At 43.4% G+C, this 12,918-nt stretch overlaps 1 protein-coding gene across 1 annotated transcript in view; it reads left to right on the top strand.

Annotated features, from left to right (window-relative positions):
* MYO18B (myosin XVIIIB) overlaps positions 1–12,918 on the top strand; it is an 815,563-nt gene that overhangs the window by 457,958 nt on the left and 344,687 nt on the right. The window contains exons 28-29 of the mRNA XM_029619020.1: positions 2,030–2,138; positions 4,623–4,744. Of these exons, the coding sequence (XP_029474880.1) occupies positions 2,030–2,138; positions 4,623–4,744 (231 nt within the window). The remainder of the gene's footprint in view (positions 1–2,029; positions 2,139–4,622; positions 4,745–12,918) is intronic.

Genomic DNA, 12,918 nt, shown 5'->3' with positions numbered 1-12,918 from the left:
AGTTGGACCCTGGGGAATGGGAGTTGTCCCTGGAAGCATTAGACCTTATTTATGCCAGGTGGGGCAGTCCCCTGCTGGATCTGATGGTGCCGAGAGGCAATCCCAAAGCACTGTGGTTCTTTAGTCGCAGATGGGAGGTTGGATCTGAGAGGACAGATGATTTGATTCTTCCTTGGCCAGTGGGGATCCTGCTGTATGTGTTTCCTCCATGGCCTCTCATAGGTCGCATTGCATACGATGTCACCCAGGGAGAATTGTTCTGGTGGCGCCGGATTGGCCATGTCATCCATGGTTGTGGATCTCGTGCATCTTGCAATAGATGGTTCCATCAGGTTGGCTCATCTTCAGTTGCTTCGACAAGGACCCATCTTCTCAGATCAGATGGCTCATTTTTGTCTCACAGCTTGGCTTTTGAGAGGGGGAAATTACATTTCAAAGGGTACTTGGAGTCGGTGATTACCACCTTACTTCAGGCTAAACGGCCTTCTACTTTCCTAGCTTATGTTAGGGTATGGAGAGTTTTTGAGTCCTGGTGCTTGAGGGAGGGTCTGGAGCCTTTTATGGGCAGACATTCCTCGCATCTTAGCCTTTTGCAGCAGGTTTGAAGAAGGGCTTGACCTACAATTCACTTTGGGTTCAGTTCACTGGGATGTTTTAGGGGGAAGTTTCAGGGATGCCTTTGGCCTCTCATCCGGACATCGTTCGTTTTCTAAAGGGAGCCAAACACTAATCTCCACCAGTGCGTAGGTTGTGTCTGAGTGGAACCTTAATCTGGTTCTGCAAGTTTTCTGTAGCCCTCTGACCCTTTGTGTGTGTGTGGGGGGGGGGGGGGGGGGGGGAAGGGGGGCGTTGTTGAAGGATCTTACTTTGAAGGTGGTTTTTCTGATGGCCATCTGTTTGGCCTGGTGGATTTCAGAGCTCCAGACTTTGTCCCGTAGAGATTCTTTCTTGCAGATTTCGGACGACGTGTCTCTGCATACGGTGCCTTCTTTCTTATTGAAGGTGGTTTCCTCGTTCCATCTGAACCAGATGGTGGAGCTGCCTGTATTTCCAAATTTGTCTTTGGGCTGCTGCATGCGAGGGAACTTCACTTATTGGATGTTCTTTGGATTCTGTTGCAATATATTAAGGTCACTAACAGTTTTTGTTGGTCAGATCATCTTTTTGTCTTATTCAGTGGGGCAAAAAAAAAGAAGTAAGGCATCTAAGGCCATGATTGCTCATTGGTTAAAGGAGACGTATTTTGGCCTATCTTTGTAAAGGTTGAAAGGTTCCAGAGGGGTTACAAGTGCATTTTATGAGGGCACAAGCAGCCTCCTGGGCAGAGTGTCAGTTGATGTCACCTCAGGAGATCTGTGGAGCTGCGACATGGTCTTCACATCACACTTTCACCAGGAATTACCGGTTGGATTTTGTGTCCTGGAAGATGCCACCTTTGGCGAAAGTGTGCTGTAAGTGAGTCTTTCAGGATCCCACCCAGTATAGGGAAGCTTGGGTACATCCACTTGTCTGGACTGATCTGAGTATGAACAGGAAAGGAAAATTGGTTCTTACCTGCTAATTTTCATACCTGGAATACCACAGATCATTCCAGAGGCCCATCCCCTTGCTTCCAAAAGATTGTTCTGTTGGTATTTTCTACAGATTTTGATATGTGTATATATGTTGATGCTAATATTTTGAAGGGTTTTCAGTTCCTTGTTGGATGCAAGGGCTCCAGTCCTGGGGACTCCAACCCAGGGTTTGTCTACCTGGGAGGAGGAAAGTTTTGACAGTTTTTGGTTCTATGATGACTTGGGTACAGGTCAATATTGAGAGATTGTAGGTGGCACTCTCGGTTATGTAGCAGTGACTCAAAGCTTTTGTTCTCTTCCTCCAGCTGCTGGTAGGGATGCAAAACCTACTTATCTGGACTGATTAGTGATATTCCAGGAATGAAAATTAACAAGTAAAAACCAATTTTCCTATTCCTTTGCATATCATGAAGCCATATCATTTTTGCAGCTGACACAATCAGGTTTTGTTTCAGAATAAATATGACCAACTGCAGAAGAATTTGGAGTCAGTTGAAAAGCAAATGGAAGAAGCTCAGCAGCAAATTCACCAGCAAGAACTTGGGGCAGGTGGCTCGGGAGGAGGTAAAAACAGAACATTAACATCTCGTTCCTTGATGTCTTCTTCAAAGTCAACCCTGCTAAAAAAAAAAAAAGTATAAGATGGAATTCCTATCTAGTTTACAAGTTTATCTTTGCACCATGCAGTATTTACTGTGCCCTGATAAAAGATTATCAGGGCACCTGTAAATAGCCTGTTACAGTTTTTAATGCTTCTATTTCATTGCCTTCTGCTCTATGTATATTCCTCCCTGTTTCCCCTCCCTGTTAATTGTAATTTCAGCCTTTCAGTTACAATGTGAACCGGTATGATGTATGCTTACTAATGCCGGAATATAAAAAGTTTTAAATAAATAAAATAAATAAATTATGGAAGGCATATGGAATTAGAGGACATGGTGTTGTCTTGTATCTCTACCAGTGTTAGCACTAGGCTTGTCAATTGCTTTACTACTGGCATAACAAGTTGTGAAACTAAATCACTTTGACTAAAGTAGATTGCAACAAGCAGTGTAAATGCTCCAGTAAATAAGTGAAGAAACAAAGAGTCTGACAATCAATGATAACCTGTTATTGTGCTAACAGAATTTGCAGTATCATTTTAGGGAGGGTTATTTTATAGTTGTGTGGCTAGGGGTAAAGCTGCATTTAACATTTACACAAAGATTTTTTCTACATTTTCATGCATAAGTTTGTTTTGAAAATGCTTTGGCAAGTACCCTTCACCAAGCACAAAATAACTCACACAGTTGCAGCTGCAATTTGCAGGGCATAACTTGTATTGGTTTACACAAATGAGTGTACATTTGAAAATCAAAAAATTATGGAAGCAATTTGCAAAGGAGTTACGCACCTAAATGTACCATAGTTTTGTAGATATTTTGAAAAGCCATTTACTCGAGTAAAGTGCACTTATGAGAATAAATCCTATGGACAATTCAATGGCATATATTATAGCAATTTTCAAAAGCCCACTTACTCGAGTAAAGTGCATTTACTTGAATAAAACACAGTTTTACTGGAGTAAAAGCTTTTTAAAATCAGGCCCTATGTGTGTAAGTACTAACTCTGTCTCAGTCCCCGTCCCCCCCCCAAGAACACCTTTCTACTATGCACGTAAAAGTAGGCCCATTCAGTGGTATGCATTGCAATTTAACACGTGTACCAGTCGCGTAATTTTCTGAACAGACACTTCTGTGCATAAAAGTGTGTTTTACTGGCAGAAATCCTTTTGAAAATTGCCCCCTGGGTGTTCACTGAAATATATCTGATACTAATCCCTCTGGTTTGTGATGCATTGGAAGATGGCTGAACTAAGTTCATCTGTGATTCTGAAACTGTTTCCATTCTCACCAAATTGATATAACAGAGCAATACTTCTTCAAAGAACCTAAGCTTGTCTCTTGGCTCTGTTGAGTCCCTTGGTGGTCGTCTTTTCAAGGTCTCCTTTTTCTATGACTGAATGGATTTTATTATTATTTTAACACTTAACAAAAATAGAAGGCACAGCACCTTTTATTAGGGATCTGCTTTTGTTTAAAAAGAAAAAGGAAATGTCAACAACATTTTTCCATTTTATTTTGTTTCTTTTCATATAGGAAACAAAATAAAAGCAAGTCATGTGTTTTTCTTTTGTCTAATTTAGTTCCTACAATGCCCTACCCCACTGATTAAAACCCTGCCTTAACCTTTAAAAAAAAAGAAGCAGCCCTCCAGGTTTTCCTTGCACCCCCTCGCCCTCTTCATTTTACAAGATCTCTGGGATCCAAACGCCAGAAGCGACCCCCCCAATTGTCAACTAAATCATTTGGTTTTGTTCATTTAAATTAGGGTTATGCTGTGTCTTCTGACTTGTTCGAGAATCTAACACGGCTTTGTCAATCTTGTTCCCCAGTTTGAATGACATTTTTTTCTCCCAGGTGAGACCGTTACCAAATCTTTACGCCAGATTTCCACGTGAACTTATGTGTGTGCTTTCCATTTGAAAATTGCCCAAGGGGAAAAAAAAGTACTCGCGGAGTTTTACATTTGCTTTTCCTGCGGATACTTTTTTCTGACCGAAGCTAAATTCATGGCATTGAAAATCCAGAAATATGCAAGTAGTTTTGTCTTCCGACCTAACCCCGCAATGGGAATGCCTATACCACAGTGCAGATAAAACCATGAGGGTGGTGGAGCTGTGCACACACGTTTACAGACGTACGGCGCGGGCAGTCTCCACGCTGCTGATTTACGCAGGGAAAATGCTTTTGGCCCGCAAAATTCTCTTCTAAAAAGTGTTCTCTCTAAGGCAACCCAGACACAGATGCTAACCACATGCATCAGGCCCACCACTTTGGGAATCCATTTAACTATGGCTTTATATTAAATACAATCTTTCTCCTGATCTAAAAACGAATTGATAATTCTGGTCCGATTTTGAAGACATCATTTTTCGGTAACTTATCCATGAACTGTGCCACTGTTTATTTACTCATGGTGGCACCTGTGCTGTTTATTGTGCCGCAGATGAATGGCAGATACGCTTTGACTGTGCTCAGACTGAAATAGATTTTCTCCGGAAGCGACTTGCACAGTTTGAAGAACGACTGGAGACTGAACAAAAGTATAGAAAAGAACTGGAACAAAAGGTAAGAGGGAACATCAACAGTTCAAACTCTTCTCTAATCTGATGGATACACTAGGTAGAGAATTGATATTTTGAGTTTCCTAATTCCTTGACTGTGACTGATTGAACTAATTCAAGTCAATTTAGTTTTATTCTATAATTAAAGTATTGCAATTTCTGGTTTGATTGTATGGCATTTGTTTTAGGGCTTTGCCATCTGACAATTATTTCAAATACTGGAATAAAGTGGTATAGTTCCTGTATTAGTCCACTTAAATAACTAAAAATAAAAGTCAGCAACAAGTAACAGAAGATCCCCCGTTTTCTGGGACTAATGTAATACATTTTTGGCTGGACACTCCCTTCATCAGGTCAGGGAAGAGACAGTGCAGTTTCACTGGGTTTAAATATTGTAGGACATGAAACGCTGCTGCTGCTTTACTGATCTGATGCGGCATAGCTCTCAAAACTTAATCAAAAACATATTAACTTAGTCTAAGAAAAAGCTTATGGATGGATTTTAAAAGGACTGTGCACATAAATCCCGGGGTTTACGCACGTGGCCGAGCCTTGTGTGCCCCGCGCAAATTTTCAAAAAGGCCCGGCCACGTTCGCAAATCCCGGTATGCGCACAAGTGCCGGGCCTCTTCAAAGGGGCGGGACGGGGGCGGGGAGGGGCAAGCCGGGGGTGGGGGGGAGGGCCAGGACAGCACCATTGTATGCTGTCCTAGGGAAGCGTGCGCTGGCTGGCACATTGCTTCTGCTCCCAAGGAGCAGTAAGTAAAAAAAAAAATAAGGGGTAGCTAGTTAGGAATTAGGGGTTGGAGTGGAGAGTGGAAAGGGAAGGAAGATTAGGCAGGGGGGGTAGGGAAGTTCCTTTCCAGTCCGTTCCTTAATTGCAGGGAACTCTGGGAGGCCCGATTGCGTCGCCGTGCATCCTCTTACAAAATTTCCCCCCCCCCTCTGCATGCGCCGCCCACACATGCGCGTGCAAATTATAAAATCCGGCGTGCATGTGCACGCAGCCACCTGTTTTTGTAACACGTGTGTGCCGGTGCGCATATATTATAAAAATGGTGCATCCATGTGTGTGCGCTGAGAAGCGCGCACATTTGTTATAATATCTACCCCTTGTATATTAGCCCTTACTTTAAAAGCTGGAGATCCAAGAACCAAGTATAGTCCCACTCTCCTACATCAGGCAATAGTTTGCTTGCCCTCATAGTCCTGGCTTTCTTTCCTGTTTTTCCTCTTGTATGCTAATTGGGGACACATTCCAATAGATGTGTTTCAATAAGGTTGTAACTCTTTATTAATTATGTAAAGGGGCATATGGTCCCTTTAGTAGGTCTATGCTCCTTCCAGGGAAGAACACACTAAGGGGCGGATTTTCAAACACTATGCGCGCGGGTACTTTTGTTCGCGCCAGTGGCGCGAACAAAAGTACACCAGATTTTATAAGATACGCGCATAGCCGCGCGTATCTTATAAAATCCAGGGTCGGCGCGCGCAAGGGGGTGCACATTTGTGCAACCTGCGCACGCCGAGCCCAGCGCGGCCTGCCTGTTCCCTCCCCCCACCTTCCCCTCCTTCCCCTACCTAACCCACCCCCCGGCCCTATCTAAACCCCCCCTTACCTTTGTCGGCACAAGTTACGCCTGCTGAAAGCAGGCGTAACTTTGTGCACGTCGCCGGCAGGCCCCGCTCACGTCCTCCGGTCCCGGGGGCGTGGTCCGGGAGGCCTCGACCACGCCCCGGCGGCGCCACGCCCCGGCCGGCGCCACGCCCCCGGGCCCGCCCCTCGAAACGCCGCGGCACGCCCCTTTCGAACGGGTGGAATGCCCCCGCGGACACGCCCCCTCCCTCCCCGTTTCGAAAGCCCCGGGACTTACGTGCGTCCCGGGGCTTTACGCGCGCTGGTGGCCTATGCAAAATAGGCGCGCGAAGGGGTTTTAAAATCCGCCCCTAAGAATGGAGTTATGAGTTGGTTTAAAACATTTGTTATGACACTCCCTTTTAGGAATGACTTCAGTGGTTCAGTCCTGGGATGAATTGGAGCAGGCCAAGATCATTCTGCTTAGAAAGAAGGAGCTGGGGGAATTCCAGTCTCTCATATTTCTTATAGAGTGTGTGGAAATTGGAAAAGATAAAATCTTCTTCTGTCCCTATTGCTTCATAGTTTGTAGTGAGTGTGGAGGGCCACACAGTGGTGGTGCTTCTGATACTGAACTATGAGTAATCCAGTAGTGGGATGGAAAATATCCCCATTCTAACAGAATAAACCTCTTACCTTGGTCCTGTTTTCTTACGGGGAAAAGAAAACCTTGATCCAAGTTCATGGTGAGCAAAGATCTACACAGTGAGAAGTGTGTGTCAGGTGCCTATCACTGTGGACGGAGAAAGAGAAGCATGGAGCTGCCCACTGCTCACTTCCAGTGATACAGGAATCCAAAAGAATCCATGAAGGGAGAAGGAAAAAGGTGTGCTTTGGAGATACAAATACATCAGGGGCCTGGGAGTCAGGGAGGCCAACTTCTGTCTAAGAGAGGCATTAAACCCAGAAACAGGATTGAGCAGATCCAAGCTCAATAAGTATCTGCATAGGAGATTCAGAAATAAAATGAACAGCCTGGGAGCAACTCCCAAGCTGGTAGGACTGGATTAGAAATTGGTTGACTGATAAACAGCTGAGAGTAGTGGTAAATGGAGTGGAGTGACGCAGGTTTCATTTCTGGGGCTGGTTCTGTTCAATATCTTTGTAAGGATAGAAGGAAACGTTTACCCTTTTGTGGTTGAGAGTAAGATCTGCAAGAGTGGACACTGAAGGAGTAAAACGAATGAGAGCAAAAAAACTTGAGGAATGGCCAAATGCTTAGTAGTTAAGATTCAATGCCAAAATGCACAGTATCATGCAGCTGGGGTGAGAAATCCAAAGGATCAGTATGTGATGGGTATTGGGTGAGGGACGTGGGGGTAATAGTATCTGAACTGAAAACAGGAAAGCAGTATGACAAGGTGGTGACTAGGGCCAGAGGGATGCTGAGTTGTATGGAAATATGAGGTGATGATGCCCCCATATAGGTCACTGTATAGTTCTGGAAGTTGTATCCCAAAAAAAGATAGGATAGGAGCAATCAAAAGAAGGGCAACCAAAATGATGCAGAGTCTACACCACAAAACATATCAGATGAGACTTGGGAACCTACATACTTTGGAAGAGAGGAGAGACAGCGGATATAATACAGAATTTTAAATAGCTGATAGGTATTACAAATGCACTAGAAACAAACCTTGTCCAATGAAAAGGAGGCTATAGAACCAGGGGTCATGATATCAAGCTCCTGAGTGATAGCTTCAGGAGCATCGTCAGGAAACAGTGGTGGATGCCTAGAATGCCTGGTGATGGACTCCAAAAGGGCATGGGATTTCCACTGAGGATCCGTGGCAAACGTAAGGATCCTCAGTGAGCTTATTAATGCAAGCATTATTTTATATGAACAAAGAATATAGCAGACAAGCTGATTTCATATATGGTGATGATTTGGGCTGCTAAACACCAATGCTTAGAAGTGAGTGTGGCAGTGTGCCATTGTGCCAGCTAGAATAAGCTGTTTATCACCAATTTTAACCATATACCAGCACTTCTCCCTGTTGTCTTAATATTTTAGTTTATTTGTTTATTTATTTAGACATTTTATATATCGCCATTCCATATCAAAATCACAACAGTTTACAGAACTAACATTCATAACTATAAATCAACAATTATTGACGGTTTACAGAGGTAACTTTCATAAACAGAAATTAACATATATCAAATGAAATGTTCCAATACATATTAAAACTGCTTACTAAATATATAAGACATAAGGCAAGTAGTACATGAAAATAATATAACTATCACATAATAATCAGTACATTAGAAACTTGAACAGGAATTAATCATTCTTACATTCTCATTACATAAAGCTTCAGATTAATATCTCTCGCCTTTCATGATATGTTCTCTTACATTCTCTACATTCTGATGTTTTTAAGTTAGATTATATGCATTTTGGAATAGCCATGTTTTTAGCTCACATTTAAATCTCTTTCTATCTGGTATCAAATGTAATACCTCAGGTAGAGAATTAGAAAGCTTTGGACCCACTACAGAAAAAACACACAATCTCTTACTTGAGTCAGATGTGTACTCTGTGGTGTAGGAACAGTCAATAGTCCTTTATTTTGAGATCTTAGTGTTCGCTGAGGTGTGTATGGTTGTAATGTCACGCCAATCAGACCAGTATTACTAGAATGAAAGATTTTGAATATTAACGTTAATACTTTGTAATAGATTGGGGATTGTACTGGCAGCCAGTGCAGTGAAATCAGCGAGGGTGTAAAGTAATCAGATTTCCTAGTTCCTAATAAAAGTCTAGCTGAGGCATTTTGTAATAATTGTAATGGTTTTAAGAAGCATGCAGGAAGACCAAGTAATAGAGAGTTGCAGTAGTCTAGGTGGGAGAAAATAAGAGTTTGCAATGCAGTACAGAAGTCCTCGAAAGTTAATAAAGGTTTCAAACGATGTAATATGCGCAACTTGGCATAACCTATATTAACTGATTTATTGATGTGCTTTTCATAGTAAGGTTTTCATCTAGCTGTAAACCTAAATCCCGTATTTGATTTGAGGGAGGAATTTGAAAAGTACCCAAGTCAAAGGACAATCCAATAATATTATTTTAGTATCCTTTTTCTTACACTAAAATAAAATACTTATCTTAAACCAATATTGTCCCATAATATTCTGACTCACTTTGAGTTAGATTTTAAAAGCCCGGCATGCACCAAAATTGGGAGATATGAGCACGTATCGGGCTCACGTGTGCCCGCCGAATTATAAAAGCCATCCAAATGTTTGCATATTTCCCACAGCACGTATATATATCAAAGGTTTTCTAAAAGGGACAAGGCATGGACATGGTCTAAGTGGGACATGAGCATTTCAGGGCTTGATTAAGAGATGGGCACATAAATACTTACACACCTGGCGCACGTCCAGATCCCCTGCCATGTAAATTTAAAAGTGTAGGTTTAAAAAAATAAAAAACTAGCCATAGCTGAGTGATTTTAAGGCTCTGGGTAAATGGGGAGAGTATGAGCTATTCAACCAGGGGGTTTTGGAAGACCTAGCTATTAACTGGGCGAACTGCTGGATGAACTGGTGAAACTGACAATGACGTGAACACGTGCGCCTTTTAGAATTCCCCAACTTACATGGAAGAAGCTGGATTTTGGCGTATAGGTGCGTGACTACTTAACATTGGGACCCAAAAAGCACGAAGGAAGGCGATCTATAATAGCCGTCAGGATGAAAGAAAAGAAATAGATGCCTGTAGTCTTAAAACAATCCTTTATTGCAGTGGAGACACAAGGGTAGCCCGACTCTGGCCGAGTTTCGCCGTTTCAAAACGGCTGCCTCAGGGGCTTACAATAATCTTCTTGAATTCATTAGTTATATATCGACTATGAATATAGTGTGATCATATAAAGAGCTGTATGATCTCTTATGTTGCGTCTTGAAGCATTCGCGATAGCAGAACTCCACTAGCAAAGGCAAACTAGTGGAGTTCTGCTATCGCGAATGCTTCATGGCTGCATATTTGGATGCCCACTGATATACATGTGCCAAAGTGTGCCCGCATGCCAGTCTGAAAGTTACCAATCATGTGCATTGAATAAGGTCAGTCTTCTGGCTTTTCTGTGGATACTGTCATAGAAAAGCCAGAAGACTGACTTTATACAACTTAAGCTGTATATGAAACCACCTTAAATTTGCTATATTATTTTTTCTCATAAAAATACAGTAATGTCTGCATTATTAAGGAGACAGCATTAAATAAGGATATTCCTGAAACGTACAAGTTTATTGAATTCTATTAACCTCTGGGCGATAACACATTTTAAGCAGTAGTGCACATCCTTATTGTCATTGTACTGTTCCCTCTACTGCATGGAGACCTCAAACCTGATAAGTAATGGTGTTTGCTTCAGGTTTAGCAGAAAGATGAATTAATAGCATTCATGACTATTTACTTAATGTGCACAGTTCCCAGATCCATATAATATTTTTGTTAGAAGCAATTATTTTAAGAGATGATGGGAACTTACTCAGGAATTAAATACGGAATTATTTCTTTTATTTGAGAAATGTATTTATAATCTTTTTATGGCGTCAGTATCAGAACATGTTAAAAACATTTCATGATAGATTCATATTTAGATCACAGTTTTCTTTCAGTTTTTTCCTACGATGGAAGAAAAAATGTCAAATAATAAAAAAAGGAAACACAGAGCCATAAATCTTATAATTTATTTTATCCATTATTCAATTGCCATTAACCCTTGTTAATGGCAATTGACTCTAAATAGTGAGATGGGAAGATTCTGCTCATTTTCTAAAAAAATTAATGCGTGGTACATGCAGAGAGAAACTTGAACAGGAATCAATACCTATAAACGAAGCTTGACCGACGTGCCGCAAATGCGCAGTAGAGACCAGCTCTACCGCGCATGTGCGGGCGAGCACGCGGCAGGTCGGTCAAGCTTCGTTTATAGGTATTGAAGAAAAAAAATGGCGGCGTCCAGTGGCAGCAGCGGGCGGTGGCGACGGCGGTAGCGAGCGGCGGCGGCGGTAGCGGACGGCGGTAGCGACGGCGGTAGCGAGCGACGACGGCGGCGGCGGTAGCGAGCGACGGCGGTAGCGGGCGGCGGTAGCGGCCAATAGCGAGGGAGGGAGAAGAGAGAGAGAGGGAGGGACGGAGAGAGAGAGTGGGAGGGGAGGGTAGTGGGGACTGAGGGGAGAGGGGGGAGGGGAGTGGGACTGAGGGAGAGGGAGAGGGGGGACTGAGTGAGAGGGGGGGAGGGAGGGAGTGAGAGGGAGAGGGGGGGACTGAGTGATGAGGGGGGGAGGGAGGGAGTTGAGAGGGAGAGCGGGGGGACTGAGTGAGAGGGAGAGGGGGGGACTGAGGGAGAGTGATTGGTGTACCTGTGCGTGATGTGAGAGGGAGAGAGGGGGGAGGGAGTGACTGAGTGGGAGGGATTGAGTTGAGGGGGGAGGGACTGGGGGGAGGGACTGAGTGAGAGGGAGGGGACTGAGTGGGAGGGAGGGATTGAGTGAGGGGGAGGGACTGAGTGAGAGGGAGGGAGGGAGTGGGACAGTGAGTGAGAGGGAGGGAGAGAGGGGGGAGTGAGACTGAGTGGGAGGGAGGGACTGAGTGAGAGGAGAGGGAGGGGGGGGAGGAGGGGGTGAGGGAGGGAGGTAGGGGGGGGGGAAGAGGGAGAGGAGAGGAGGGTGGGGAGGAGTGGGAGGAGTGGGTGAGGGAGGAAGGTAGGGGGGTGGTGGAAGAGGTGAGAGGAGAGGGAGGGTGGGGAGGGAGTGGGTGAGGGAGGGAGGTAGGGGTGGTGAAGAGTGAGGGGAGAGAGAATGAGGGGGAGGTGAGAGACAGAGGGATGTAGCCCGTTTTAACGGGCTTAACGGCTTGTTAATCAATAACCAAAGAAGGTGATTATGTAGGAGACTTCACATAAGATTACAATTGTTGTTTTGCAAAGGCAGATGGACTCTTTAATACTAATGTTAGAAATATAAAGGTTGACCCTTGCAGCCCACCAAAGCAAAAAGAGATGCTAAAGACATTAGTATATTTTGACCGAACATTGCTATTGCTAGGCATAATATCAATTAAAATGCTTTAAGTGAAAGAGCATGCAATTGTCTCAGATATCTTTGCATTTTGCAATTCACATCTTAGCACAGTGTTGCTGGCAGCATGGGACACCAGGTCTAGAGCTGGCAGAAATGTATGCCCTTATTAATGCAGGCAGACCAGAGTAGAGGAAATAAAAAATTATGCCATTAGCATTGCCTTCATGCAATGTTTCCAAGTAGGTGTTTTTGCATAAATCATGTTTTTTGTTTTTTTTCAAATATCAATGTGCAGAATAATCATGCTAAGCACAAAATGTTTAGAGGCATATCTGAGTAATGAATAATTATTCATACTAATCAAAACCAGGAAGTGTGAAAGAGAAGCCTGATAAAAAATGACTGTTTATCATACTTAAATATTGCTTGTCATCCAGAACAACAAGCCTGAAAATAATGCCTTTTTGTAGCTTTTGTACACTGTGTTGCAGGAAGATTTAAGAGCT

Source organism: Rhinatrema bivittatum, chromosome 11 (genome assembly GCF_901001135.1).
Source record: "Rhinatrema bivittatum chromosome 11, aRhiBiv1.1, whole genome shotgun sequence".
Classification (NCBI taxonomy): Eukaryota; Metazoa; Chordata; class Amphibia; order Gymnophiona; family Rhinatrematidae; genus Rhinatrema; species Rhinatrema bivittatum.
Note: the sequence above shows the minus strand (reverse complement) of the source record. Positions and strands in the feature narration are given on the sequence as shown.